General features: G+C 41.0%; 4 protein-coding genes across 9 annotated transcripts; 3 read left to right on the top strand and 1 right to left on the bottom strand.

Annotated features, from left to right (window-relative positions):
- The first annotated feature begins 251 nt into the window (after positions 1-251).
- LOC108875165 (receptor-interacting serine/threonine-protein kinase 3) lies at positions 252-3,377 on the top strand. Its single transcript, XM_018663905.2, has 12 exons — positions 252-414; positions 663-838; positions 971-1,313; positions 1,410-1,558; positions 1,643-1,692; positions 1,875-2,030; positions 2,183-2,265; positions 2,387-2,447; positions 2,546-2,592; positions 2,728-2,773; positions 2,875-3,120; positions 3,212-3,377. Exons 2-12 carry the CDS (start codon positions 690-692, stop codon positions 3,217-3,219), a joined length of 1,338 nt encoding a protein of 445 aa, XP_018519421.1. The 5' UTR covers positions 252-414; positions 663-689; the 3' UTR covers positions 3,220-3,377.
- A 1,343-nt stretch (positions 3,378-4,720) lies between these two features.
- Positions 4,721-11,031, top strand: impdh1a (IMP (inosine 5'-monophosphate) dehydrogenase 1a). Of its 5 annotated transcripts, none has more exons than XM_018663898.2 (15): positions 4,721-5,213; positions 5,851-5,949; positions 6,487-6,535; positions 7,199-7,300; positions 7,972-8,046; positions 8,203-8,409; positions 8,547-8,634; positions 8,735-8,934; positions 9,030-9,120; positions 9,224-9,319; positions 9,451-9,594; positions 9,893-10,034; positions 10,138-10,281; positions 10,371-10,454; positions 10,893-11,031. In XM_018663898.2, exons 1-15 carry the CDS (start codon positions 4,978-4,980, stop codon positions 10,912-10,914), a joined length of 1,779 nt encoding a protein of 592 aa, XP_018519414.1. In that variant the 5' UTR covers positions 4,721-4,977; the 3' UTR covers positions 10,915-11,031. The 5 variants fall into 5 exon arrangements, with proteins under 5 accessions (XP_018519414.1, XP_050929382.1, XP_050929383.1 ...); XM_051073425.1 differs by having other exon boundaries at positions 6,427-6,535; XM_051073426.1 differs by lacking the exon at positions 5,851-5,949.
- A 96-nt stretch (positions 11,032-11,127) lies between these two features.
- Positions 11,128-21,586, bottom strand: prrt4a (proline rich transmembrane protein 4a). Its single transcript, XM_018663854.2, is given in 5 exon segments — positions 11,128-15,088; positions 15,090-15,673; positions 17,262-18,210; positions 18,567-18,825; positions 21,495-21,586. Coding segments are annotated over 3 exon segments (2,940 nt in total). The 5' UTR covers positions 18,091-18,210; positions 18,567-18,825; positions 21,495-21,586; the 3' UTR covers positions 11,128-13,561.
- Positions 21,587-21,595: 9 nt separating this feature from the next.
- si:dkey-5i3.5 (uncharacterized protein LOC565091 homolog) lies at positions 21,596-26,831 on the top strand. Of its 2 annotated transcripts, XM_018663917.2 has the most exons (5): positions 21,596-21,832; positions 22,298-22,581; positions 23,887-24,133; positions 24,287-24,644; positions 25,242-26,831. In XM_018663917.2, exons 2-5 carry the CDS (start codon positions 22,345-22,347, stop codon positions 25,255-25,257), a joined length of 858 nt encoding a protein of 285 aa, XP_018519433.1. In that variant the 5' UTR covers positions 21,596-21,832; positions 22,298-22,344; the 3' UTR covers positions 25,258-26,831. The 2 variants fall into 2 exon arrangements, with proteins under 2 accessions (XP_018519433.1, XP_018519436.1); XM_018663920.2 differs by having other exon boundaries at positions 21,597-21,832; positions 24,287-26,831.
- Positions 26,832-26,905: the final 74 nt, after the last annotated feature.

The raw sequence follows: 26,905 nt of genomic DNA, 5'->3' as shown, positions 1-26,905 counted from the left end.
TTGCTGGAAGTATTTTAATTCAGCGTTTCCCCAGTTAAATGTAGTCTTCCTCATCCAAGTAATAAATGACTTTCTGTTATACCACAACAACAAGTGTGACCTCCCATACAGCCAATACTTGCAGTTTATACTCTGCTGAGGGCGGGGCTGACTGACATAGATACCTAGACTCATACATACCTGCAGGTCATATGTGAATACCTGCATTCTCTACTTAAATGTATGTATGAACTGCAAAGGGCACGCCCAGCACAAATTCTTTAGTTCAAACTCCACCCACCATCAGTGTTTCAGGCTGCTCAAAGAGCGGACACAGGAAACTAGATCTTGCACCGTGACCATCTTGCCACAGTTTTGGTATTACAAACTCTTAACTCCTTTACGTGGACAACAGAGGAAAGGAAGGGATATATGGTGAGTACAAGCCAGAGTTTTTATATTATAAAGAGAACAAAGCACAAGAGAAATGTTGATAGCAAGTGTGTGTTAGTATCTGTATTAGCAAAACTTGCTGCTGTTCTTGTTGTTGTAAAAGCCAGAAAACACTACAAGCAGTAATTACAATGAAGTGCATAAACACACACAAATATATAAGTTGCTAGCAAACCACTTTATTTATGTTTTATTTAGGTTTTCAATCTTTTTCCCTGTGATTTTACTAGATTTGAGGTTTCAGTTTCCAGCAGGAGATGGAGCCACTGAGCCATACAACTGTTGGCAGTGAAAGCTTGGAGGACTGGAGGGTAGTTGGTTCTGGGGGATTCGGCCATGTCTACAAGGCCAGGCACAAGGACTGGGGGTTTGATGTGGCTGTTAAACTACTTCATGATGGTGTTGGGTAAATTTCTAAATAAGTGCAAACTTTCTGCAGACTTATTTTAAATGATCATACATGTTAAGTAGCAGTTCAATGAGCTCTCTCTCTCTCTCTCTCTCTCTCTTGCTTTCTCTTTACTCCTCCCCTGATAAGGTGTCAGTCCAGCACCCTGATGCCAAACGACAAAGCCCTGTGTGATGAGATCAGACACATGGTTAAGGCTTCGTGTGAGTTCGTGCTGAGGGTTTATGGATTTTATGAGGGAAATACACCATTGACAAAACTCTCCATGCAGAAGGGAATAGTCATGGAGTACATGGGTAATGGATCAGTTCAGACTCTGCTGACGGGCCTGCCTGGCCCTCTACCGTGGCCCCTAGCCTTCCGCTTGGCCCATCAAGTGGCTTTAGGCATGAACTTCCTCCATTCAAGGGACATAATGCACCAAGACCTGAAACCAAGTAATGTACTGCTGAATGACGACCTCAATGCCAAGGTAGAGTGCCATTAACCTAAACTCTTGAGCTTATATTAAAAAATAAAGCATGCTAATTTGTTTGTTTGATGTCATGGGTCTCTTTTTGCTTGGTAGCTAGCAGACTTTGGTCTGTCTAGGGTTCCCACCAGTGCTTTGAACAGCAACAGAGAACTGACAGGAGAGGTCGGGGGAACATACAAGTACATGCCTCCTGAGGCTTTTGGTATATCATATGAGCCTAGCCGTGCGTTTGACAGATACAGGTAAATATTCACCTGAATCATTTTTAAAAAAAGGAATACTTAAGAACTTTATTTTTTATGAAATTCTTTGTCTCTTTTGATCAGCTATGGTATCCTTCTCTGGTCCATTCTTACTGGGAAAGAGCCCTATACAAGTATGTATAATTAATTTTATCATCTCACCATTATCTTCCACTTTGTTTGTTTGTTTGTTTGTGCTCTGATGTCTTATTCAACAAAAATACATCTTGCAGTCATCACTGTTTCCATCGCTATCTATCACTTTTTGTGTTTCCATGTTTTGATGCATATCTTCTCTATATCACATGCACTACAGCGGCTTCGTACGAGCTTGTGGCACTGAGGATTCCTCAGGGGGACAGACCTCCCTTGGCAGAAATTAAGCAGAGCAAGGCAGAAGGATTAAACGAGCTGGTTGACCTCATGAAGATGTGCTGGAATGAGAATCCCTCCACAAGGCCTCACTTTCTAGGTATGTACTTGTTATGGTAATATGTATGTTCATCGTCACCCTATTAGAACATTTGCCAAGCTATATATAGGGCTAAATTCTTGAATAAAATGGGCTTGAGGGCCATTTATTTATACACCTGCATTATTTGCAATACTTGATTTATATTTCAGATTGCCTCAAAGTCACTGAGAAGGTTTTCTCAAAACACAAGAAAGGAATCCCTGATGCAGTCCATGAAGTCTTGAAAACACTGGTACAACTCCTAAATTTCCTTTCTAAAAATTAAATGCAGCTCTGATTTAATCACAAATTATAATTTATAGGAAACACTTCTATTTGGTTCATTGGTTTTTATATTTGCCTCTCTGTTTTAGGAGTCAGCAAACAGTACCCAACATCCAAGTGTGTCGCTGAGTTTTCCTCCTCAAATGCCAGGTAGATTGATAAATACTGAAAATATGATCTGAGATATGACTTTTTACTTCCATGATAAAACATTATGTGGATGTATCTTTCTCCTTTTTTTCCCCCAGAACATGCAACGTCTTATGATACTGTGGATCATGTCAGATTTACACAGGTATGCAAATACACATTGATCAGTGCCTCACAGGAAGGAAAAAAGAAATTAAGTAACTTTATTTAATCAAGTGGTCTCATTTAGATCAAGTAGTATACAAATCAGATTTAAATAAGTTCTTACTTTTGCCAACAGGTGTCAGACAGTGTTTCTACAAAAACAATGAGTGCTGCAGATAAAGGTGAGTGTGTTTAAAAAATCTATGAGCAGGAAACCGTCAGTTATGAAAGGTAACATTTATAATGTAATCATATCTACCTGCTTTCATTCTTCTTCAAACAGCAAAGTTTGTCGATGTCAACAGGAACAAGCTGATTCAAAACGTCTCTGAAGTAATGGCAATAGTAGACCAACTTGGCCTAAGAATGGTCCACAATGAAACCTACTCAGTGATTGAAGCTAAATTGACAAGCCAGGAAAAAATGAGGCAGCTTTTTCAAAGGACACTTCGTCCAGGAGGGGTAACCGTCAAAGCCGCCTTCTACGACGCCCTCAAAGAACATCATCCCGATCTAGTGGAGACGCTCAGTACGATTTGCTCTTCTTAAAGCAGTCAAAACATGATTTAATCTCGTACAGGTTCTTCAAGTTTTTTTCATTTCACTCTCTTCTCTCTCAGGTGGATGAGTCTAAAGCAAAGGTGGCCCTCCTGCATTTTGTGCAAGTGTCAAGGACTTGCCCTGCTTCTACATTTTATTAAAACATGTAATGTAATTTCTTTAATTAAAAAAAAAAAAAAATTCTGTTTGTTCACCATCCCCTCCTTTTGTTAGGTCATAAAGTAACAGGGTGTGTTGTGTAGGTGCTATGGTTGAATTAGCAGCAACAAACATGTTCTTTATTGTTGATATTATGAAGAGGGGTGGGGTGGGTGGGGGGCTGGGGGAGACACTGCTTGTTTCTTCCAGTGGGTGGGAGACACAGGGAGAGAGAGAGAGAGAGAGAGACTGGGTAAGAGGCTTTTCTGGTTCAATCCCTCAGTAACTGTCACAAGCAGTCAGTCAGTCAGTCACCTGCAGATGATGGTGTCGAGGGCAACCCAGGCAACAAAGTTACTCTGCTGTCTCAGTTTAACGTACATCTTTGTTTTTCATTACTGTCGCACTGGATAATGAGCCAAACAATGAACCAATGAGGACAAAAAATGTCTTTTTGGTTAAAATCTAAAATTAGATATAATCAACAGTATTCTCAAAATGTTAGTGTGTATTTTAGCCTATTTTGTTACACCACCATGTGCACAGTTGCCTTTGGATTGATGCTACTCTTAAATATAAAAAATTAGTTCCAATGTGTTGTGCCTTTTTCACACACAGACACTTGTGCGTATGTCTCTGTCTGTCTCAAAGGGGCAAAAATTGCCACGTAACAGTATACTGGGATTTGACCTTTGTTTCATTCACAGCTCTGTTTTCTTGAGCTCTGCAAACACACGCACACACACACACACACACCTTCACACCATGGTAATCCTCTGAGGGGAACGTGTGTTTAAGTGTCATCTTGACCCATCCTTCTCCTCCTCAGTCCTACTGCCTCACTCCACCCTACACACCCATCTCACCCCACCCCATCCTGTATTAATGCTCCCAATCCTCTTTGTGGGAGAGTGACGTCTGCTACTGTCAGAAACAGAGTTAAGCTCAGCAGGCTCCAGGAGAACGGAGTGGAGAGAAGCTCCCAGCCTTAGGGATAACCAAGCAGTGCTGCATTCTGGGCCTCCAGAGGGACAAATCTCTGCCACGCTAAGCAAGACCTGACTCTCCTCTCCTGGTGGCTGCTCGCGTCTACAGCTGGGGAACATACGGGGAATGCAGAATTTCAATATGTCAAGATAGTCGACTTCATCGGCAGGTCAGCTAAAAACTCTGCCACCTTGCCCAAGGGCCTTGACGGCCTCCAGGGATGCGTGCTGAAAAGCTGGAATGCAAACTCTCCTGTTGGCAAACAACATTGTTTTAGGAGATTTTTGTTGCTGCTTCTTCTGTGTTTTTACTGATTGAAATTTGTTTCAAACAGGTGGTTCTCACCTGTAAGCATACTACTACAAACCTGAAATTGTGAAATTTTGCAACTTTGGCCATTTTGGTTTAACTGCTGCACCGGCAACGAAACAGATGGCAGGACAGCTTCCTCCCATGTCAGGTGTGTCTGAAAGATGATTGTTTGAACATGCACTTAAAGCACTGGGTGTTTATGAGTGCTTATAATTGAACAGCAATCTGAGTGTGTTGCTGTGTGTCTATTGGGAGCCGCTGGGGCCACTGTTTACTTGTGAGTGTGTGATTTTGTTAATGTGCATGATACAAGTCAGAAGTGCTTGAAGAGTGTGCGTGCAAGAGGTGGTGGGGCCCTGAGGAGGACGTAGCCCTGGATTTCCTAGAGATGGAGGGTCATGGTTATGACCGGTTTGGAGATGGGGAGAGGGACAATTACCAGATTGATTATCGGAGGATTGTGGGAGACATGGAACCAGCACGGCCACGCATCTCAAACAGAGACGGGGAACAACCTCACTCCTATGGGGCCTACGCCCACCCAACACCACATGGACACGGGCATGAGACTGCAGCCCAGCGATACAGCGCCACACGAATCCAAGCTGGATATGAACCAGAAAGGTCAGTCTCATACTCACCACTCTGCAAGGCCCGTAAGGTCATGGCCATAACATCACTCCAGAAGTGATTTGCGGGCCTCATAACTCGTAAACAGTGTATCTTCAGCAGCAGCTGAGATGTTTTCACTTTCTAGTAGCGTTGGCTGTGCACCCAGCCCATTTATCAGCTACCTGGGAAGCCAACCAAATCCTCTTACCTACTGTGCTGCCGTCACAGGTGTATAGAAGGAGTTTCCATTGACAAGGACAGATTTTTTTGTTAGCATTTCCTGTCTCGACTGGGTTCGTAATAGGATCTGGCTACAGCGTGTGTGTAGGAAAAACAGGTCAAGAGAGAGAGTTGAGCAAAACAACATGCATGTTTTGCACAAGTAACTAACTAAACAAAAGTTATTTTTTTAGTGTAGATTTGCCCGTGATTTTTGCACAGTGCTTGTAATCATAGGAAGTAACAGACTGAAGATGATGGTAAGACAGTCAGTAAAATCAATTCATATCATTCGCTAATAATTCCTGTAACTGGCTGTTAAGTTAGTATATAATAGAAATACAAGTGTTATCTGTTCATTGTTACATCTTTACACACTTATAAAACTTCTGTCACTGATCACATTTATGCATGTGTTTTAATATTTCAGCATGGCCGACTACTTGATCAGTGGAGGCACAGGTTATGTTCCTGAAGATGGGTTAACAGCACAACAACTCTTTTCTATCGGTGATGGACTCACGTACAAGTAAGAAACTCATTTTTGATGTAGATGCATGTGCACGAATGGAACATTTGCATGTGCATTATGCAACTGTCTGAATGTTTAGTAACATCTGTGATGACACATCTGCTCAGGGTTTATATGGAGGATTATAATGAGTAATACGACTTTCAAGGATGGCTCTGAGTGGTGTCACAGACATTAAAAGCAGTGTCTGTGTGAGCGTGTGTTTGTGCATGTAGTGTGTTAATGGCTGATGAGTGTAGTTTCCTTAATGGAGGTGCAGGGTTTAACAGTGTGCAGAGGATAAATACAGAACATTTCAGTGGCTTGAAAGGCTGACAGATTATGTCTGGTCACTATTAACTAAGTTAAAAAAAACTGCTGCTTTGTGGTGGGGACAGACATAGTTCACAGACACTATGAGAGCTGTATGATCCTTGTTTATGATGACTGACTATAATATTGATGATTCATTTGATTTATTTAATACTTTTCCAGTTCCAAAGTACGATCTTGTCATTTTCTACTCTTTGATCTGTTTTCTCTCCCCCCTCTCAGTGACTTTTTGATCCTCCCTGGTTTCATAGATTTTACTTCTGATGAGGTGGTGAGTATCATCACACTGTCCAGCATTTCACGACACACCACACGTGCTGTACAGGTTAACACTGGTATATCGTTCCTTTGGGCAATTAACACATTCTTGTCCTTCACCTCATTTAAAAAATGCCAGTGTTTGCTGACATTTCATATTCCTCACAATAACTCAAAATCACAGTCAGGTTTTGTTGTACTCCTTGTAACTAATCCCACAGTCCTCACAGTGTTTGTGAGTTAAGGGTGCTTGAGCACAGGGCTGTTTATTTGACTTGCTTTGTTTTCGTCTTTGCATGCTCTGCTGGGACATTAAATTAATTTCATGCCTCGGTCACATGGGTTATTGTTGGAAAGCAGGTGTTTCAAAACAGACACGCACCTGCGTCATCTAACACATCAGTAGGTGAATTCAGCGAGTCACTCCTTAATGTGTCCAAACTGGCTTTTAAGCTCATTGCATGGCTAAATTAAAACAAAGTTTGTTTTTCCTTGGTACTGAAGGTGCAACATGTAATCATGTTGATTCATCTCCCAGCATCAAAGCACAAACCTTTGGACTAATTTAGAATGTGTCATAGCACAACATTTAAGATAATATTTTAGACTTACTTTGCTATATGTGTTATAAGATCATAAGATGATGTTTCTGTCTCTAAATGCACCGCACTTTTAGGATCTAACCTCTGCACTGACAAGGAAGATAACCCTGAAGACACCTCTTATTTCGTCTCCCATGGATACAGTCACAGAGTCATCCATGGCCATCGCCATGGCAGTGAGTCCACAACACAACCTTACACACATCATACCCAATTGTTCACTCAATTTCATAGTGGTGGAAGAGGTTTTCAGATCATTTATTTAAGTAAAAGTTCTGATACACAATTTCTCTAATATTTGATCTTTGCTTTGGATCATTTGAACATTTATTGAAATGAAACCATGTGAGAAGTATAGCGGGAAAAATCACTCTTTGGTGAAGCTATTAATAGCTCACAGACAACTGAAATGTGACCCAGACACAACACACTGCTCTCTGTAAGATGTGGGAAGCCAAAAAGGTTGGAAACCACTGGTTCAATCTTTAACAATGTGGTGTATTTTAAAGGCTTGTTATATTATCTACTGTGTAAAATCTTCATCTGAAAAGTAACTAGTAACAAAAGCTGACAAATGAACGTAGTGGAGTAGAAAGTATTATTTCCTTATGATATATAGTGGAGAAGGAGAAGTATAAAGTAGCATATAATGGAAATACACAAGTAAAGTACAAGTACCTCAAAACTGTACTTAAGTACAGTACTTGAGTGAATGTACTTGGTTACTTTCCACCACAGTCTGTAGAAAGCTCACCAAAACCTTCCACCTTTCAATTATTTCAGTTATTTCAATTTCAACTATTTAATATGATTTTTTGCTGCCCTGTCTCTGATTGGCTGGTTTCAGCTGATGGGTGGGATTGGAATAATTCATCATAACTGTACTGCTGAGTTCCAGGCCAATGAGGTGCGCAAAGTCAAGGTAAGACTGACCAAGTCAACAAAGGCATAGACAGACAGAGGAGTATCTGTGACACTGTAGCACCAGCAACAGCCCTCTTTTGTAATGTTAAACTTTCAGAACACTACACATTGAAGTCTACTAACCACTTAACACTTGTGTTTTTGTTCTTGCCAGAAATTCGAGCAGGGCTTTATTACAGACCCGGTAGTAATGAGCCCCCGACACACGGTGGGGGATGTGTTTGAGGCCAAGATACGCCATGGTTTCTCTGGGATCCCTGTTACAGAAACGGGCAAGATGGGTAGCAAGCTGGTTGGCATTGTCACCTCCAGAGATATAGATTTTCTGTCTGAGAAGGACCATGACAGACCCCTGGAAGAGGTGGGTGTATAGCACTTTATTTGTGCATGTATAAGAGAACATGACACATTCAGTTCATGTGATGTTCCATAACTGGGAGAATATATAATAATACATTTTTCACAGTTCACAATCATTTTAACCTCTTTTGGATTCAGGCAATGACAAAGAGGGAAGATTTAGTTGTTGCACCCGCTGGAGTCACACTAAAAGAGGCTAATGATATACTGCAACGTAGCAAAAAAGGTAAATCTGTCAGAGAGGTCACACTGCTGGACAGCCAAAGCAATCTTGGACTCAGATACACTCTTGGACTTGCCCTCATTTTATACTCTGACTCTTTTAGGTAAGCTCCCCATAGTGAATGACAGTGATGAGCTGGTTGCCATAATTGCTAGGACTGACTTGAAGAAGAACAGGGATTATCCCCTGGCTTCCAAGGACTCCCGCAAGCAGCTGCTGTGTGGGGCTGCCATCGGTACCCGGGAAGATGACAAATACAGACTGGACCTCCTAATGCAGGCTGGGGTGGATGTAGTTGTACTGGTAGGTTTTAACCATGAAATGATTCAGCATAGTTTATGGTTACATTCCAGGTTGTAATAGCAAACAACTCTCGTACTTTATTATTATAACTACAGGACTCCTCCCAAGGAAACTCAGTGTATCAAATCAACATGATAAACTACATCAAACAGAAATATCCTGAACTTCAGGTGGTTGGAGGAAATGGTGAGCTCATCCTTTTTTCTGTGATCTTTCTTCTGCTATTGTGTAGTCAAAACTCCAATCTCTTCCTCATTCAGCTATTTTCAGTGTCTCTGTCTCTCTCTAGTGGTGACAGCTGCTCAGGCTAAAAACCTCATAGATGCAGGTGTGGATGCCTTGAGAGTGGGCATGGGGTGTGGCTCTATCTGTATCACCCAGGAAGGTATGGTATAGAGTGCAGTATTGTGAACACCTGCTGTTTTTTAGAAAAAAAAAAAACATGTATAGTTTATACCTTATACAATTAAACTAAGGAACAAGCAATATTGTGTATATTTTACCCCTGTTCCTCAGTTATGGCTTGTGGACGGCCCCAGGGAACTTCAGTGTACAAGGTGGCGGAGTATGCCCGACGTTTTGGAGTGCCAGTTATCGCTGATGGAGGCATTCAGACTGTTGGACATGTGGTGAAAGCTCTGGCCCTGGGAGCATCTACAGGTAGAATTCTATATTCTTCCCATTCCTCAAGTCTTTTCATTTTCATGATATACATTTATAACAGTCAATGGAGATGACTTCCATGCAATGCCATATGAGGCAGGAGTCTGGAAAATGCATAGCTGTTGATTGGCATTATGTTTCTTTTAACGAACAGGCTACTTTTCAAAATAAAAGCCGTAGTTTTTGTACTTTTTTTGCCTATTTGTTGTAGTCTTTTTTTTCCCTTGCCAGTTGTCCTTTGCAGCTAGCATCATTTAATCCCATTTTTCTTGCTCCATCATATTTCTACCTACAGTGATGATGGGGTCGTTGCTTGCGGCAACCACTGAAGCTCCGGGAGAATATTTCTTTTCAGACGGTGTGCGCCTGAAGAAGTACAGAGGGATGGGCTCCCTGGATGCCATGGAGAAAAATAACAGTCAGAAACGCTACTTCAGGTGGTGTCACAGAACCCCTTGCTGCATAAACACTTATTCTGGAAAAATCTGTAGTCGGAGGATGTCACTGTGACATGATTATCTTCTCTCTTTGTATGCACAGTGAAGGAGATAAGGTGAAGGTGGCTCAAGGTGTCTCAGGCTCAGTGCAAGATAAAGGCTCCATCCATAAGTTTGTTCCTTACCTCATTGCCGGTATCCAACACGGCTGTCAGGACATAGGAGCCAAGAGTTTGTCCATTTTACGGTAAGTGTGAAATACTATTTGTGTGTGTGTCTTTTACTCTATGTTTATCAGTGCTTTTGGCTAGTATGGTCTGTGTGTCTTTGTCCCAGGTCGATGATGTACTCTGGAGAGCTGAAGTTTGAGAAGAGAACCATGTCTGCTCAAATGGAGGGAGGAGTTCACGGCCTCCACTCGTAAGTTTGACCTCTGACACTGGTGATCATTTTCCCCCCTCTACACCTCCTCCTTACTCCTATCACTTCTATGATATTTATTTCTATTTCCTAAATATTTTACTGGTAGTGATGGTTTGGTGAAGTCTGTCGTCATCTGTTTCCTCTTGTTGTGTCAACTTCACTTGTATTCAGTCCCTTTGTCAGGAACCTTTTATTGTCAATTGCAATGTAATTTACCTGTGGTTAGCTGCATCAAATTGTCTTCTCTCCCCCTCTTTTCTTATCCATGCTATCATGTTAGATATTCTTTTGTGCCATGTAAGTACAAACCATGCGGTTATCGCACTTCCATCTTCTTCTTCCTTTCACTCATCTCCATTCATGTTTTTGTCTAGGTGAAATGATACCACAACACAAAAAATGCTAATACTTTACTTTTTGTTACTCCAAATGCAGTTACGAGAAGCGGCTTTACTGAGGCGGGAGGAAGAGGAAACGCTCGATCAGGACCTAGCGTCCCGGCTCCAGCAGCTATGAGCAGATGCACCGGGCGCGTGTGATCAAACTACAAACGCAGAGCTGTTGTTGCTGTACAACATCCACACTCTCAAACCTGACACTGCTTGTTTGTGTCCTCTTCTTCTCTTCCTCTTAGTCGCATCTCTGACCCCTTTAAGGATACACAAAACACACATTAATCTGAGTCTGAAATTCAAAGAAGAGCCAAGAGTCACACCTATTAATGGATGTGACTGCCCTTGAACTCTTTCTCTGTCTCTCTCTTGCTGTGGCCAAGCTATAGTGAGGCTGACGTAATTAAGTACTCTGCTAATCCCTTTCAACAAACAAGTGCATGCCATTAACTACTTTAGAACAAGCTTACTAATGCTGACCTAATGAGAGGCCCATCTCCTTGTTGGCCTCTGAATTTCATCTTGATACAGAACAAACCTTGCAGAGTTGCAGCACTATATTCTATTCTCATTTAATACATCACACAAGATATTTCATTTTTTGCAGGAAATCGGGCAATCATATATTTTATTTACAAAAAACCTAAACAAAACAAGCAAAATGTCTTTGACTAGAATGCTTTAATGTTTAACATTATATTTCATTAAAAGAAGAAAGAAACACAAAAAGTTAAACAGCTTTAGGATAACTCTCTGCTGATGTTAAAAGCAAACTCCAGGACAGGTAAAATTAACTCGAATTAAATGAAGCCATGGTCATATTTTCTAGCCTGCACCCTGGTGTATAAAGCTCACTAAGCCAAGAGTAAACATACAGTACACACAGTAGACAGGACAGTTACGTTTTTATCATCTTCTTACTGAACTTCCTAGTTTCTGTGTGAGCTAATTCAAAGTTATTGCACTCTGTCTGAAAATTTGGCTGTTACACAATGGATCTCCTCTGATCGCCCTGCATGTAATATGCTGCACTGTTGCAGAAAGGACCAAAGCTTAGCATCTGCCTTTATTCCTTTACACATTTGTAAAATGGATTGCGCCTTAAAGGAGCAACCACGCATAATCTTATTCTGGATATTCCTGTGTTCAAATTATTTGGATTAGAAAACACTTGATAACAAACTGTTTGAGTGACAAGACAGACGAGCATCCATGTTTTACATTTCAGTCTGGGTCTTGACATGTAGTGATCTTCCATAATTTCATTTTGTAAAAGCACATCATTAATTTTATGGCTATTGACTGTACATAACACATAATACAAATAGTATGCGTCTTTTTTCGGGCTCAGTATTTAAATGAAATGATGAGTCAATGAAATAGATCAATGAAGTCAGTAGAGAAGGACAGTAATGAATCTAACCAGTTAGCCCAGGTTAGATTATTTCTTTGTAGAATTATGGAAAAAATGTTGTTGTTTTTTTTTTCAGATTTTAAAACATGACTTCTTTTTGTGGAAGGTACTCAACATCTTTGGTATTACATATATCGCTCTATGATAAACACTGGATCTGAATTTTGCAACAACTTGCGAGCGATTAAATGAGCGCGGGGTATCGTACTGGTTGGCAAAATTACAATTTCATAATATTTTCTTATGTGAGTCATACAGAATATACATAAAATATAATTTTCCTCTTCTATCATCCACACTAACGCTTCAGAATGATATTTATTGTAAATAGTGTTGCATGAATAAAGATAATTTTGACAAGGGTATTTTGACATTGTTTTATAATTTTTGTCATATCTCCAGAAATAGAGGAAACAAAAACTGTTGCTGACCCTCTCAACTACTAAGTGGGTGATTTTTCTCATTACCACTAGAGGGCAATAAAGTAAAAGTATAGTGAATATAGTAAATAGAAAAATAAAAAATAAATATACCACTCATATTGTTGGTTAAGCCAACAATGCAAACTCTGTGTATGTATGGTTATTCTTTGAATTTCCATGTTTATTAAATCACACTGAAATAACAGATAATCCTGTGGGAAAAATACTACAAGCTAAAATGTCAGTTTACCACCTCTGTTCACAACTTAATGGCCATCAAGGTACTAATACTGTGTTGGAAAAATATTATGCTTTACTGTTACTACAACAGATTCAGATTTTAATATTTCCTCATTTTGCTTATCAGTGTAGATGAAATTGTCTCTGAGGGGATACTAAAGGGGATTGTCACATTACCTGTCTCACTCTCCATTGTTGATGGACACAGGAATGCATGAGCAGTGATAAATGAAACTTTCTTGAGTCCATAGTGTTTGCCCACTCTTTGTTGAAGAAGGCTGCCCTTTATATTCCTTTCATAGACAGGTATCTCATCCTTAACATTCATTAATGTCTAAGTGGAATGAGCACAGATTTAAATAAGAATATTGTCACAGTATTTTTAAACACATTACTGCAAAGAGAAGAGCATAAGTTTCTAGAAACAGTGTGATGAAGTCAGCCTTTAAAATCAATCAGCCTTTGTATATATCAACTGTACAATATTTATATAAAATAAGTTGGGCCTACATATTGTGTCAATAATGTCCATTTTCCTTTCCTTTTTAATGATGTACAGTTTAAATCAATCACAGTCAGAGTCTGCTATTTCTGTACAATGTTGCATTCCAATCACAGCTGGGCTTTTACAACTTCCTACAGTTCAATGGTGTCACTGCAAACACTCAGAGCATCAATTTGTCTGCACACATTGACAAACTCTGCCTGTACAGCCATGTCCCATTCCAGCTGTTTGCTTTCACTCAGGTGTTTAGTCCCCGCCAGTCGGCCAGAACCCTGGCTGTCCTGGGAGGCTAAGCTCAGGGTTCGGTAACGCCTGTGGTAAGACAGGTGGGGAATTGCTCGCGGGAGGCTGTGCTGAGCAAAGTTTTGCCCTCTGTTGGCCCAGGAGTGTGAACGAAGCTTCCCTGTCTCCTTGGGATTGCTGCACAGACCCTGGGTTGAGCCAGAGACACTCCCTTTCCAATCCCATTGCTCTGGTGTCTTGCTGTTAGATGTCAGAGAGCCATGTGGCTGGGAAGATCTGGAACTGGGCAAGGCTTTGTCTTGATCCACATCTCCACAGGAAGACGTTCGGTATAAAGCATTTTCCACTGAACTGGGCCCTTGCTTTGATGTACCTTGGCTAGGAGAGCTCAAGGAATGGCTTGAGGAAGTGTGGAACAGCCTTGGCAAACCAAAGATACTGTGAGAGAACAGGGACTCACTGAACAGAGCCTGGTCAATACTGCGGGACAAGTCTATGGGAGATGGGGGACGAAGGTCCACAGTAGAGTCACTCTCTAGACCTAAGTTATCCAGTGATGATAGCTGAGACTCAACTGCATTTTTAGGCTTGTGAGGTGGGCTTGGGGGTGTCGGTAGAGGTAGTATGGTAGTCCGTGTTTGGCTGGATTTTGGGAGACAATCTAGCCCATTTCCAGGAGGATCCACTATTGAGCATAGAGGAAGAGCTTCTGACTGTCCCTTAGTGGTGACATCACAGACCACCAGCTTTTCTTGCTTACCTTGGGACCAGGAATCGTGTGAGGAGAGGACAGGAGAATTTGCACCTCCGTGAGAGGGTAGGGTGAGCCCTCGTGAAGGGGAGCTGCAGGAGAGGCGGGACCAAGATCCTGGACGAGGGTGAGTTATGGTCTTGAGGGAAGAATTGTTGTGACAGAACAGAGGGTGTGTGCCAATAAGAGACAAACCTAGGCACACCCCAATCTCGCAGAGTCTGCAGCCTACCTGGTAGCCCCACCAGGACCAGGGCTGGAACCCATAGCCATCAACCCCACCTAAACCAAGGGCATGCAGGATCCCATAAAGCTGTAGGCCTCCACATCCCAACAAACACAATGAAGCTCCCACTCCAGCCCCTGCTGCCCTACGCCAGTCCTCCACTTTCGCAAAGGGGCAACTTGCAGGTCGCATCACTTCAGGAGATCCTCCATTCTCTCCGTTGTCATTCAGCCTGTAGATGTGCTTGGTGTCGACTCGTATTAAGCAATAGAAGATGAGGTAGGAGCATGAGAGGAAGACAGTGAGGCATACAAACAGACCCTGAGGGAATAGTAGGATCATGGTGGGGAGGCTGTGAAAGAGCTGGAGCAAGCCAACACACCCTAGAGAGACTCCAAAATGCAACAGAGATACACAGAGTAACAGGTGAGGTTTAGGGCAAGGCTGAAAATGAGGTGGAAATAGCAAGTGGGAGTGAGAGTGAGAGACGCATGCGTGAGTGCAATGAAAGAAGGACAAAGGCCAAGGAGAAGGCTGAGATCAAACAGGGAAAGGGCAACTCAGAGAGCAGCAGAGTGCCCAGTGGGGGAAGACGATCTTGGTGACTGTAAGCATCATAGAGCAAACAGAAAGCTTGGATCCCTGCAAATGCCAAGAGGAACAAGTGCAGGAGAGTGAAGTAGGGGCTTCCCGGGGGACACCGCAAGGGAAGGCCTAACAGGCAGACCACAGAGATTAGGCCAAATGCAGAGAAGACGGACCCCAGGCCATAGATGTGAGCTTCCCACGCAAACCCCCATGTGGCGAGGGCTGAGTTCCAGTCTGAATACAGAGGGACATAAAGGGCAGGGCTGAGAGCCAGAGAGGGACGCAGGGACTCGTTGGGAGCAAAATCGTCTGGGTAGGTGGGAGTCCAGGAGTGGTTTGTTGTTTTGCAGGGTGTGGCAGATGTGTCAATGTGATCATCAATCAAGAGTGTGCCACTGGTCCTTGAGACATGTAGGCCTTCATCCCCAGAGTCATCTGTAAAACATGCACAACAAAATCCCACATTACCAATGTATCTGTTCTGTCAAAAGATAACAAAAAGGTAGAAATATTAAAAATATACATAGCTCAGAGATTTTAGCTAGCAAATGAGCTAACACACTAAAATAGGATGGTGAAAATGGTAAACATTACTTGAAGAAAATCAGCATGTTAGCCTTATCATCTTCAGCATGTTGTCATGTTAGCATTTAGCTCAAAGTACTGGTGTGTCCTGCTAGAGTGGCCGTGTATGTATGATTTTGATCTAGGCATAATTATTAGCAAGTTATCAGCATAAATTTACCTTTGAAATGAGCATAACAATCTGACCAAAAGATACAGGCCAAAGAAAATTATATTCACAGTCATTACTGTCCAAAAAGAGAGCATGGTGGAATCTGCTGTGTGTGAAGTTAATCCATAATAAAACAGAGCAGGCTCATAACTGGGAATCTCTAACTGGGTCACAGAAAGAGTAGGAGCACGAGCAAGTAGTGTGTGTGTGTGTGTGTGTGTGTGTGTGTGTGTGTATGTGTGTTTGTGGGTGTGCTCGTGCAAGAGAGAGAGATGTGTGTTGATTAGCCAGTAATGACCTCATTGCTGTTCTCATTTTGTGTGGCTATTACAAAGCATGGTCAAGAGGTGATATGCTATCTTTAATGCTGCATCCTTTCAGCAGGAATCTGCCGATGATGAATTTTCATATCTGTGTGTGACTGTGTCACCAATAAATAATGTAAGAATTTTGTTCTCTAAGTGAAGAAATGTATAGGGTAAGCTGTGTGGAGCGATCAGAAAGAGGGAACCTACTGGTTATAAATGGAACGTGTCCTATTTCTGCTGTTCCATTAGTCGTGAAGTGATTGTGTTAAAGCAGAAACAACAAACAAGCGGTGAGAGACCTTTCAAACAAAGGATTTTCTCTGTGCTCACTTTAAAATAAACCATTGTTGACTTGTACATCCTATTGTGACACAAGCACCAACACATTTTGGGAATATTTGGTAGTTATTTAGCAAACTGGCTGTAAGCCTTTTCACACATTTCTGTCAAAGTCCCTCCTCCCTCAATGCTTGTGGACTCAACACATAATTTACTTTGACAAGTGAGTGCCACTGTGTGAATGTGTGTACAGTAAATACTGCATGGTCAGGTGTGCGCCACATTATCCACTAACCTTTTGGATGTGGGTAATGGAGACTAGTTCTAAGGGGAATGAAATGTTTCTACACTAACAAGAGAGAGGAGGACTGAGTGGGGGAATGTATGCTAAAAAAGACAGTGCAAGGCAGACAAGGGGGAGAAGGTTGGGGAAGAGCAAGTGAGTGAAAGCTTAGGGGAGTGAAGTGATGCAAACCATTCTGTGAATTTAAAACAACTGTGTCTGCCAGCAGAATGCATATCACAAACACTGCAGTCATGCATCGACTTGGAATCTTTTATTTTAGGTTTTTAACAAGGACAACACTATAAATCCTACCATTCACAACAGGTCACAAATGACATGTGCTAACTGTGATTGCAGACGGGTTTAGTAAATGATGGATGCTCCATTCAATTTCATTCAAGTAAGGACTCTTACCTTTTTCTGCCTCTATGCTGACAGCTCCTCTGTGTAAAATAGGATTTGTAATGTCAGTCAATCCATCTTCAGTCTCTCTCACTGGGACAGTTCCCTCCTGTGTCTTTCCCTGTGTGGTAACAGAGAGGTCCGTGGTCCATCCCAGACTGACAGTGGCTGCGGGTGGAGCAGTGTACTCAGGGCTGGGCCCAGGTCCAGCAGACAGCAGTGAAGTTGAGTCCTGGTCTGGTCTGTCTGATGGAAGTGATCCAGATAGAAGAAAAGGTAAGTGGCTATCAGTTGTGTCATTCTGCAAGGCCAGGGAAGTTGCCCAGTCCTCTTCAGTCTGTGTAGAATGCAATACAGATCCAGTGCTGGTCTCAGCTGCCTGATACTTTAATGTTTGTTCCTGGGTAGGTCGAGGTGGTACTGCTCCCGATGAAGACCTTTCTGGTTGTGTACTCTCATTAGAGGTAACATCTTCTGCAGCACTCTCTGTGAGTCTGGATATAGAAAGTCCACTCTCATTAGGATACATAGATGTCTCTGTGCTCTCCTGTAAATCAGTGTATTCACCAATCACACCTTGTCTATCTGATTCCTCAGATGATGATAAGGGCCAACTCAAAGGTAGACCCAGGAAGTCAGCATTCTCGGGATCAAACATAGGATTTACTGGTGCTAAACCAGACCTGTGAAGCCTCTGTGAGGGCCGTGTGAGATGCTGCACTGCTGTGTCTGTGTCGAGCTGTTGTGTTTCCTTGACATTTTCTCCACTTAAGGCTATGGCATGAAGCAAGAGAGGCAAGGAGAAGGGAAGGAGAAGGTAAAGATTCCACAGAGAGAACATGGTGAGGGTCCGTAAACTCCACCGCAAAGTCACATGCTGTAGGTTTTGAAGATTTTTATCCAATCACATGTTTGATAGACCTCTACGCTCAGGTCTCCAAGGGTCTCATGCTTAACACACCTGGAGATAAAAGAGAGATGAATCACATAGACACAATCAGTGTAAACGCTGATCAAATACAGTGAATTGCTAGGATATCTGCAATAAATAGATCGAGTGAATTGGTGCTATATAAATAAAATTGACTTGACTGGTCTTTGCATGTGGGTAGAATATTGAAATGCAAAAACTGTATATGGAAAGCATTCTGATGAAAACGCTAACAGCCTATACTCTTTATCCTATAAAGTCCTGTGTGACACACAGTACAAATGTTAGTGTAAGTGATGGAGCTACATTCATAACAACAGCACGAGAAGACATTAAATGCAAAACTGCTCTGTTTCTTGTAGCAAGCCTCGTTTCAGCATTCTTACCTCATCAACAGCCCATTCTGCTGCAGCCTCTTTAAACATATATGCCGCTCTGTGTTGCTGCATGTCTGCAGTCTCTCTCTGCGTAGCACTGTGTGTCCTTTCATACTCACTGTGCTGTGCCCCTCTTCTCTCCATCAGACGGTCGACACATGGGACAGACCCCACCTCCTCTTGACAACCCCCGCTGTCCCACACTCTGCCGCTGCACTGATCTGACAGTGAGTTCGACTGTTTGCACGATGATCCCATTCTCCTAAATCTGAAGCACACCCCACATGTCTGTTATGATTGCATAGGAACCTTACTGCTGTCTCTCTTCCCCACGTACACTCACACATATCCCTGTAATCTGTATGTATAATGTGTGCTCTGTGATGTTTAGTAAGAGAAGAGAAGAGAAGAGAAGAGAAGAGAAGAGAAGAGAAGAGAAGAGAAGAGAAGAGAAGAGAAGAGAAGAGAGCAAAGGAAAAAGGAAAAGGAAAAAACATAAATATGTCATGGGGCAAAGGCAGGCTCATCAACCAGAGGCAGGCACTGAACTAACCAGTGCTACAGATCAATACCTGCTGCTGAGTGTAATTTACAACTGATGCTGTGCCCTTCATCTTAAACCAGTCATCACATCAACAACTCTGTTTGAAACATGTCACAGCCCTGGATGAAGCAGAATATTCTCTTTGAATAGCCTACATACATAATACATGATAGTGTGCGAATGTACGTACAGAACAGCACCTCGGAAACTGGCGCTTGCACTTTTTTTTAGCAAAGAATTGCTCAACTGTGACCTTGTTGCCATGTCAATTATTGTGACAAGAGCCACAGTCCAGATGAATGATCTCTCTCTGATGATGCCACATTACTCACTTTCTTTATTTTCCTCTTTCTGGTGCTATCGGACTTCACGCGTGCTGTTTTTACCCAATAGAGAAAAGCTAGTAGCCTGGTGGCCTAATTGAATTCCCAAGGATGCTTCTAAAATAGACTCTGATCCACATACCTTTGGATGCATTTAGAGTCAGAGAGTTTAAAGCACAGTCACACATTGTATACTTCCTCTGTCTGGCTCATGTAAGAATGTGAAAAGTCTCCACTGACCACTGCTGAATTAGCAGGGCACAGGATTTTTCAAGCCAGGATTATTGTTGTGTGGGCATTCTTCCAAATACATATTGATTGTTCCTCTATTAAAGAAAAAAAAAGATTTAAAAGAATAACAAATCTGGAAAACATATTTAGAGCAAAGCACAAAGTCATAAAGACTGGTTCTGCATGCCAAGAATAATGTTGGCTGTGACCGCAAATACCACAGCCAATAATGAAGAGACCAGTTACCAACTGTCTCCTAAATTTCATCTTGCCTCTACACAGGCTCTGCTCGCAGGATAAAACAAAAAGCAAAAAACGTTGCTTATATCAGTGAGATTCAGAAGCACAGACTGAGAGATAGTGAAGACTATTTTAGATCGTTTAAACAGTCAGTCAGTGGTGAAGATAGCAACTTCCCCAGGGATGTGAACAACCCGCCGTCTGATGAGGACACAGGAAAGCACCAACCCAGCCGTAACTAAAGGGACTGGAGCTGGACAATGACAGGCCAAACATATGAGCTCAGTGAGGGACACGGCCAAATTATTGCCGCCTCACACTTGCTGTCCTAACTCATTGGGCAACTGGTTGCTGTTTAGACAAGCCATCCTCCAACAAGACAAAGTCAGCAGGGACTGGGGTCCAGCTGGGAATCTGGACAATCAGGACAAGACACAGAAACAAAGCTGCACAAGCAAAGAGGAGGATAAAAGCAGCAAGCCATGGCCCTGGTTAGGATAAGATAAAATTTTATACTATATATTGAGTCTTACTAAGTATAAGCATGATCTTTAACTGATGTTTAACCTGATGTTGATGATAGGGGTATGAAGGGGTATAGAAATACACTTCCAGGCTGTGGATATAATGAATACAGGGAAAATAAAACTGATGCCACACTTAGAACAAGGAATTAAACGTCCTTTTTGCATTGAGGTGACAGTGCTTATCAGCTGATAGAAAATTAGTATCAACTTTGAAACAAACAATTGATAAGACAATCACAGTACAGTACACTTTAATGCCAAACCAACAGTGTAACATAATATGGGGATATTAATTTACTCGTGCATGAATTAAAAAAATCAGGAAATTTGAATATACTCTATATTAATATATCAATATTAGATATAGACATCTATGATGTTTAGAGCCAGGACTCTTGTGAGAGTGGGACAATAGGACAAAAGAAAAAAAAAAACACATTATATGAATCCCTAAATGTTATGTCACTGTGATTTTTCTTAGTAGTAACTAGTATTTTAGAATAGATAGATAGATAGATAGATAATTTCTGAATGTTGTAATGACTTCTTTTTAGCTCTGTAAGTGATTTAGTAATCTCTTTCCTGTGAGAACTACAACTGTATCTTGCCTTATATTAAGAAATGTGTTCAAGGACAGAATGTGCCAACACAGTATATGGCTTAATATTCAGTACAGATATATATTTTTTTCTTTTTCCTCAGATCAGATCTTGTTTGTTGTGTCTGTTGAGACATATGTTTAGAGATTTCCCACATCACTGTGAGCACACCTGACCTTGCATGACCCACATGCACACATTTACAACAACAAATACAGAATGGACAACAAGGACAGAATGTGTCAACACAGTATATGGTATGTGTTAGTATATGTGTGTGTGTGTGTGTGTGTGTGTGTGAGGGTATGTAGCGTGTTTGCTGGCTATAAATACACTTTAGCACAGATGTAGCCTACCAGTCATGACAGTTTGCCACAGAAAGGAGCTTGTGGTTTTGTATATTACATAATTTAACTCCAAGGACATCCTTTGTTTATAGATTGCTTATTTCAGAAAATTCCACAATAACATACCTAAAGTCAAACCTTGCAGACCAGTCACCTGCACAGAATCAGACCAGAGATATCGCATCAGATTACATACTGGTTTAACCGGTCAGTATGACACTGAATCCGGTTCCGGAGGAGGGCAGCAGCTCGCCTGAGATAACCCTGACAGTCCGCCGAAGTCAACACACACTTATCCGATGATGAAGGCAAAGAGCAAGCAGGGATACGAGAGGGAAGACTGACAGAGATTTAACCACGGCAAGACAGTTGACAGAGGACTTTTGTTTAGCTAGCATTAGCTAACGCTACACGCTCCTTCTCAGTAGTCATTAAAGCATCGCCGGCAGAAAACTTGAAACCAGGTTAGTAACTCAGTGAGCGGACAGAATAAAGTAAGGGGCTTAACATTTAAAGCAGAAGTTACGAACGGTTATAAAGCTGAGCCAAAGTTAAGTTAGCCGAGGCTGTTTTTCTAAATTAGCCTTATCTTATGTAATGTTAGCCTAATGTAGCGTGTGTTATCTCAGAGCACGGGGTGGGTGGGTAGGGGGATCCTAGAAGTAGCACGGATAAGGATATTCAGATTATCCAACGGTGATATTTGTTTGTTTATTCATGTTTATGTACTGTATTTATATAGTAATGTGTGCGTCCTTAACACATTGCTAACGCTGTTATTAGCTTGGTAATTCCAGGTTACAAATAGAGTTAACATTTAGTTAACATTTTTACTTCTAATGTTTTCATTACTGTTATTATTATTGTTTTGTTGTTGTTATTAATATTGATATTAATTATTTTCCTGTTGTTTCCATTTTTTCCTGCAGACACTTCTAGTGACCTTTAATCCACTGTTTGTCTGACAGTTGTAACTATGTTGGCCAGGACAGCCCTGAGCAGAGGAATCACTGCTCACCGCCTCAGTAAGAATGTCACTTTCTACATGAATGAAGTAGTGTCTCCAGCCTCAGGATGTCAGACCCAAGCCTCTGAAGACCACAAACCCCTCATGCTGATGCTGCCGTGGATGGGTGCACGTCCCCATGCTGTGGCCAAGTATTGTGACATCTACTTTCGCACCGGCTTCGATGTGCTTGTAGTGGAGAGTGAGGTAAGGACAACTTCAGTCAGTGACTGAGAGATTTATAAAAGAAAAAGCACATTAAAGTTGATATGTTACATAGTCAGTGCTGGGAATCACAACCACAAAGAACTGTATGTAACTGTATGTTAAAGTTGAGATAACCTCAAGATGACTGGCTCAATTTTACTAGTCAAAGTCAGCTTTGTTGTCAATTCTGTCGTATGTACGCACATGCAGAGGATTGAAAATTTGTTGCTCTTAGACCCACAGTGCTGCAATGTGAACATAAAATTAGAAAAATATATATAAAAAAGATAATTAGAGAGAAATAATAAAAAAAAAATAGAAATTAAAAAAAGAAATAAAAACAAAACATCTACATTACAACAACAGGTCAATAAATATAAGACTAAGGCACATAACAGATTACATGGCATGATGTTGTGATTTACAATGAAGTTTTAACAGTATAGGTGTGGTTGCTCTTTCACTGAGTTAGTCATTAGTGTTACCTTGCTTATTACTTTGGTCATAGGATGTATACAATCCATACATGTGGGAATTTGTCTTAAATTCCCAGAAGTCCAGTTGTATGTAAATAAGATAACCATTAATTGTTACTCGTTAATTGTTAACCTTAAAGACTTGGTGCACCTCTTGAACTCCATAGGTTAAATTCACAGAACAGGCCTTAATATTCAGTACAGATATATATTTGATGATAGGGTATGAAGGGTATTTTAGAATAGATAGATAGATAGATAGATGATTTCTGAATGTTGTAATGACTTCTTTTTAGCTCTGTAAGTGATTTAGTAATCTCTTTCCTGTGAGAACTACACTGTATCTTGCTTATATTAAGAAATGTGTTCAAGACAGAATGTGTCAACACAGTATATGCTTAATATTCAGTACAGATATATATTTTTTTCTTTTTCCTCAGATCAGATCTTGTTTGTTGTGTCTGTTGAGACATATGTTTAGAGATTATCCATTTCCCACATCACTGTGAGCACACCTGACCTTGCATGACCCACATGCACACATTTACAACAACAATAAGACATATGCCACTGTCAGAGGTACAAAGGTTCATTTCAAGGATTATCTGTTGTGCAGGTTGTAGGGCAGTTGTCTGTGGAAAAGTTAGGACTGTAGCTGAAATAGCAGCTATTGCTGGCAGTTCTGAGAGCTGTGTGGATGCAGCGAAGGAGACAGTACAGTCTGGTGTTATGTTGTGAGCATGTATTTTATGTAAGGTCTGCAATGTGACGCTAAGGCTGAAAATCACATGAGAGGTGCCTCAACTTTTTGTTTGTTTCTCACACAAAGGTGCAAGAGTTCCTGTGGCCTCGCTGGGGTCTGGATCATGGAAAGAGGCTGCTGGAGTTGCTTCAGAGTGAACGTTTTGCGTCCCGTCCGCTGCTTGTCCATGCCTTCTCCATCGGTGGCTTCACATTTAGTCAGCTGCTGATACACGTGTCCCAGGACACACAGAAATATCAGTCGCTCACAAATAGGATCAAAGGCCAGGTCTTCGATAGCTTGGTTGTAGGCTCTCTGGAGAGGATGGCAATAGGTTAGTTCAATATTCAGATGATTTAATTAATTCATTTCATGTCATTAGCGTCCCTTATGCACAGTTACGCCTACAGATGATACATGTATAAATAGGAGTGAATGCTTAATTCAGTGCAAATGAATGAAGTGTGGTTTTCTCCTTTCTGCCCAGGTCTAGGTAAGACTGTATTTCCTCGTTTGGAGACACTGGTAAAACAAGTAAGCTTGCTATACTTTTCCATATTCAAACACCAAACGGTAGACCACTTTAACACGAGCATCGATGTCTTTTGGAACACTCCCATCCCTGTTCCTGCACTGTTCTTCTTTTGCGAGAATGATGCGCTAAGCGACGCGCAGACCATGGAGGATTTGATCAGTTTTTGGCGTAAGCGAGGGATAGATGTCACAGCAAAGAAGTGGGAGGATTCCACACATGCAGGTCACCTGAAAAGGCACCCGCAAGAGTATCTGGCTGCCTTAGACTTTTTCTTCCATTCACTCCCTATCTCTACACTGAAGGCTAAGATGTAAGTTTATGTATGTTTATCCATGTTATCCATTTAGCTTGACTTTTATCATTTGTGTGTTTTACCTAAAATGTTTGTTAGCTTGTGTGTTGCCATAATGCCAAAATGCATTAATTAATGCTACAGTCAGCTAGTAGTTCTGTTCAGTTTAATTCAAGTTTGAGAAAGTGACAGGAAAAAAATCTCAGTTGTTCCTCATTAAACATAAAAGGTGCAACTGCAGCTTCAGTTTCCTGTAATATCTCAGCAAAACAGCACTGAATCCACAAATTATCAAAATAGTTTCCCATTTATTTTGTCAATATATTAATTAAACAGATCATTGCAGCTCTATTTCAGTTTAAATAAGGCTCTTAAAATAATACATAAAAACTTAAAACAATAAATAATGATTAAATCACCATAAACTATTTTTACCTTAACTTCATTAACCCAAACTAAGTTTCATAAGTTAGTCTTTGGGAACAAAAGGAAGATTTCTACTATAGATCTATATCTAAACTACTTTGGATCGAGTTTGTCTAGTTTGCATGAAACCCTAATTTCCAAAGCAAATGCGCTGAATACTGTTGTCCATTTGCATTTTCAAATTCACAGCTATTTTCAGAGATGAATGCAACAAAGTCAGTGGAAAGATGTCAGCAGAGATAGCCACAAGCACATTTGCTCCAAGGCATCATGAACCAAGGCAAGGTAAAGCAGTCCTATATGTACAGCAACACTTGTAACAACACTTGTAAACAACAAGTGTCATTTATGTCAAAACACTAAGGCTTAGAACACACAGATGTTTAAGTTGAAAGTATTTCATTTTGAGTGAAGTTTAAATTCGTTACTTCGTGATGTTTGTACTGAACCAGATAAAACTGGGGTCCTGGTGAAGCTAGAGTTTGTGTGAGCTCAGACTTTTTTTTGTATCACAAAATATGATGCCAAATATAAATCCTGGTGCTCATATTCCCCTGCATGCAGTCAACAGTGTAGGCAACATTTATGAAGGATTAGTACATTTCCTGTTACTGTAGGTGTAGGTCTTCCCAGGGAAAATTCTGTGGACTGCAGTTTTGTGTATCTGGTAGCAGCATGTAGTTTAGCATACACAGGAGAAAAATGAGAAAAAGAGTAACTAGCATGAATATAGCTGAAAACTTATTCATTGACCTCATTAACAAATACATAAAAAAACATGTTCCAGTTGCTCCTCAGCAGCCATTCCTCATAGACAAAGATGTTCAAACTGTGCAAACTCATCTATCTCAACACTGTGGAACACTTTCTTCTTCTTCTCTTCCCTTCATTCCTTTGTCAAGGGAAACAGTACTGTTTGTTTACTAGTGTACTCTCATCTCAGGAAGTAAACTCGCTGCACTGCTACTTTGCAATAACTTGCATATGAAAATTGTACATTTACATTTCTGACATTGGCCCGGCACATTACTTGGGAATCCATCCAGTGTTTTCATTGAATGGTGAACAGTGTCAAGAAAACCTCTCCTCTTTCCACCTTCCTGTCAGTGACTCAACACCTTGGGAAGATTTTGTATATTTGCCAGAAAGGAGATTTATAGTGCAATGCTGGATTTATTTTGTGAGGAAGAAAATGAGCCATTATGCATACTCAACACATAACCTCATATTTATGCAATAAATCTCCAGGGACCACTGATTCTTTGTGGATGACTACTTGTGCCTTGAAGAATATGTCATCTTCCGTGAAATTCCACTGCAGGTGTTTGTTGACCGTGCTTAATGAAAACCATATGATAACAGAGGCCTTTTTTAGACAGTTTCTTTAGCAAAAAAAGTTGCGTTGCACTGAAAACTTGGTATCCATCAGTTATTTGGCTGTCAGATGTTTACAAAGGTTTATCTGTCTTCACTTTGTTTCTGTTGATATTAGCACTGTCTGTTACATTGTACCTGTTAACCTCCAAGATCACACAGTGAGTAAAGTCTGTTTAAACAAACACGGCTTTCACAAACTACCAACACAACAAGGAACAAGTTGAGACTTGAAAACTGCTGATACCTTAGAAATTACCTTCGTTTTAACGTTTTACCAATGAATGTCTGTTAAAGGTAGTTGTTGACATACACGTTTCTGATATATGCAATTATATAATATTGTTATGCTCATATTCTCTCTTGCCTTGTGTGTGGTATGGAAATAAATATGAAGGCATCTTTTTTGAGGTGGGATGTGTTTTTTTTTTCCCCAGACACATTTATAGAAAAGCCAGGAATGCATTTAAAATGGAGAG

The sequence above is a fragment of the Lates calcarifer genome, linkage group LG10 (genome assembly GCF_001640805.2).
Source record: "Lates calcarifer isolate ASB-BC8 linkage group LG10, TLL_Latcal_v3, whole genome shotgun sequence".
NCBI lineage: Eukaryota > Metazoa > Chordata > Actinopteri > Centropomidae > Lates > Lates calcarifer.
Note: the sequence above shows the minus strand (reverse complement) of the source record. Positions and strands in the feature narration are given on the sequence as shown.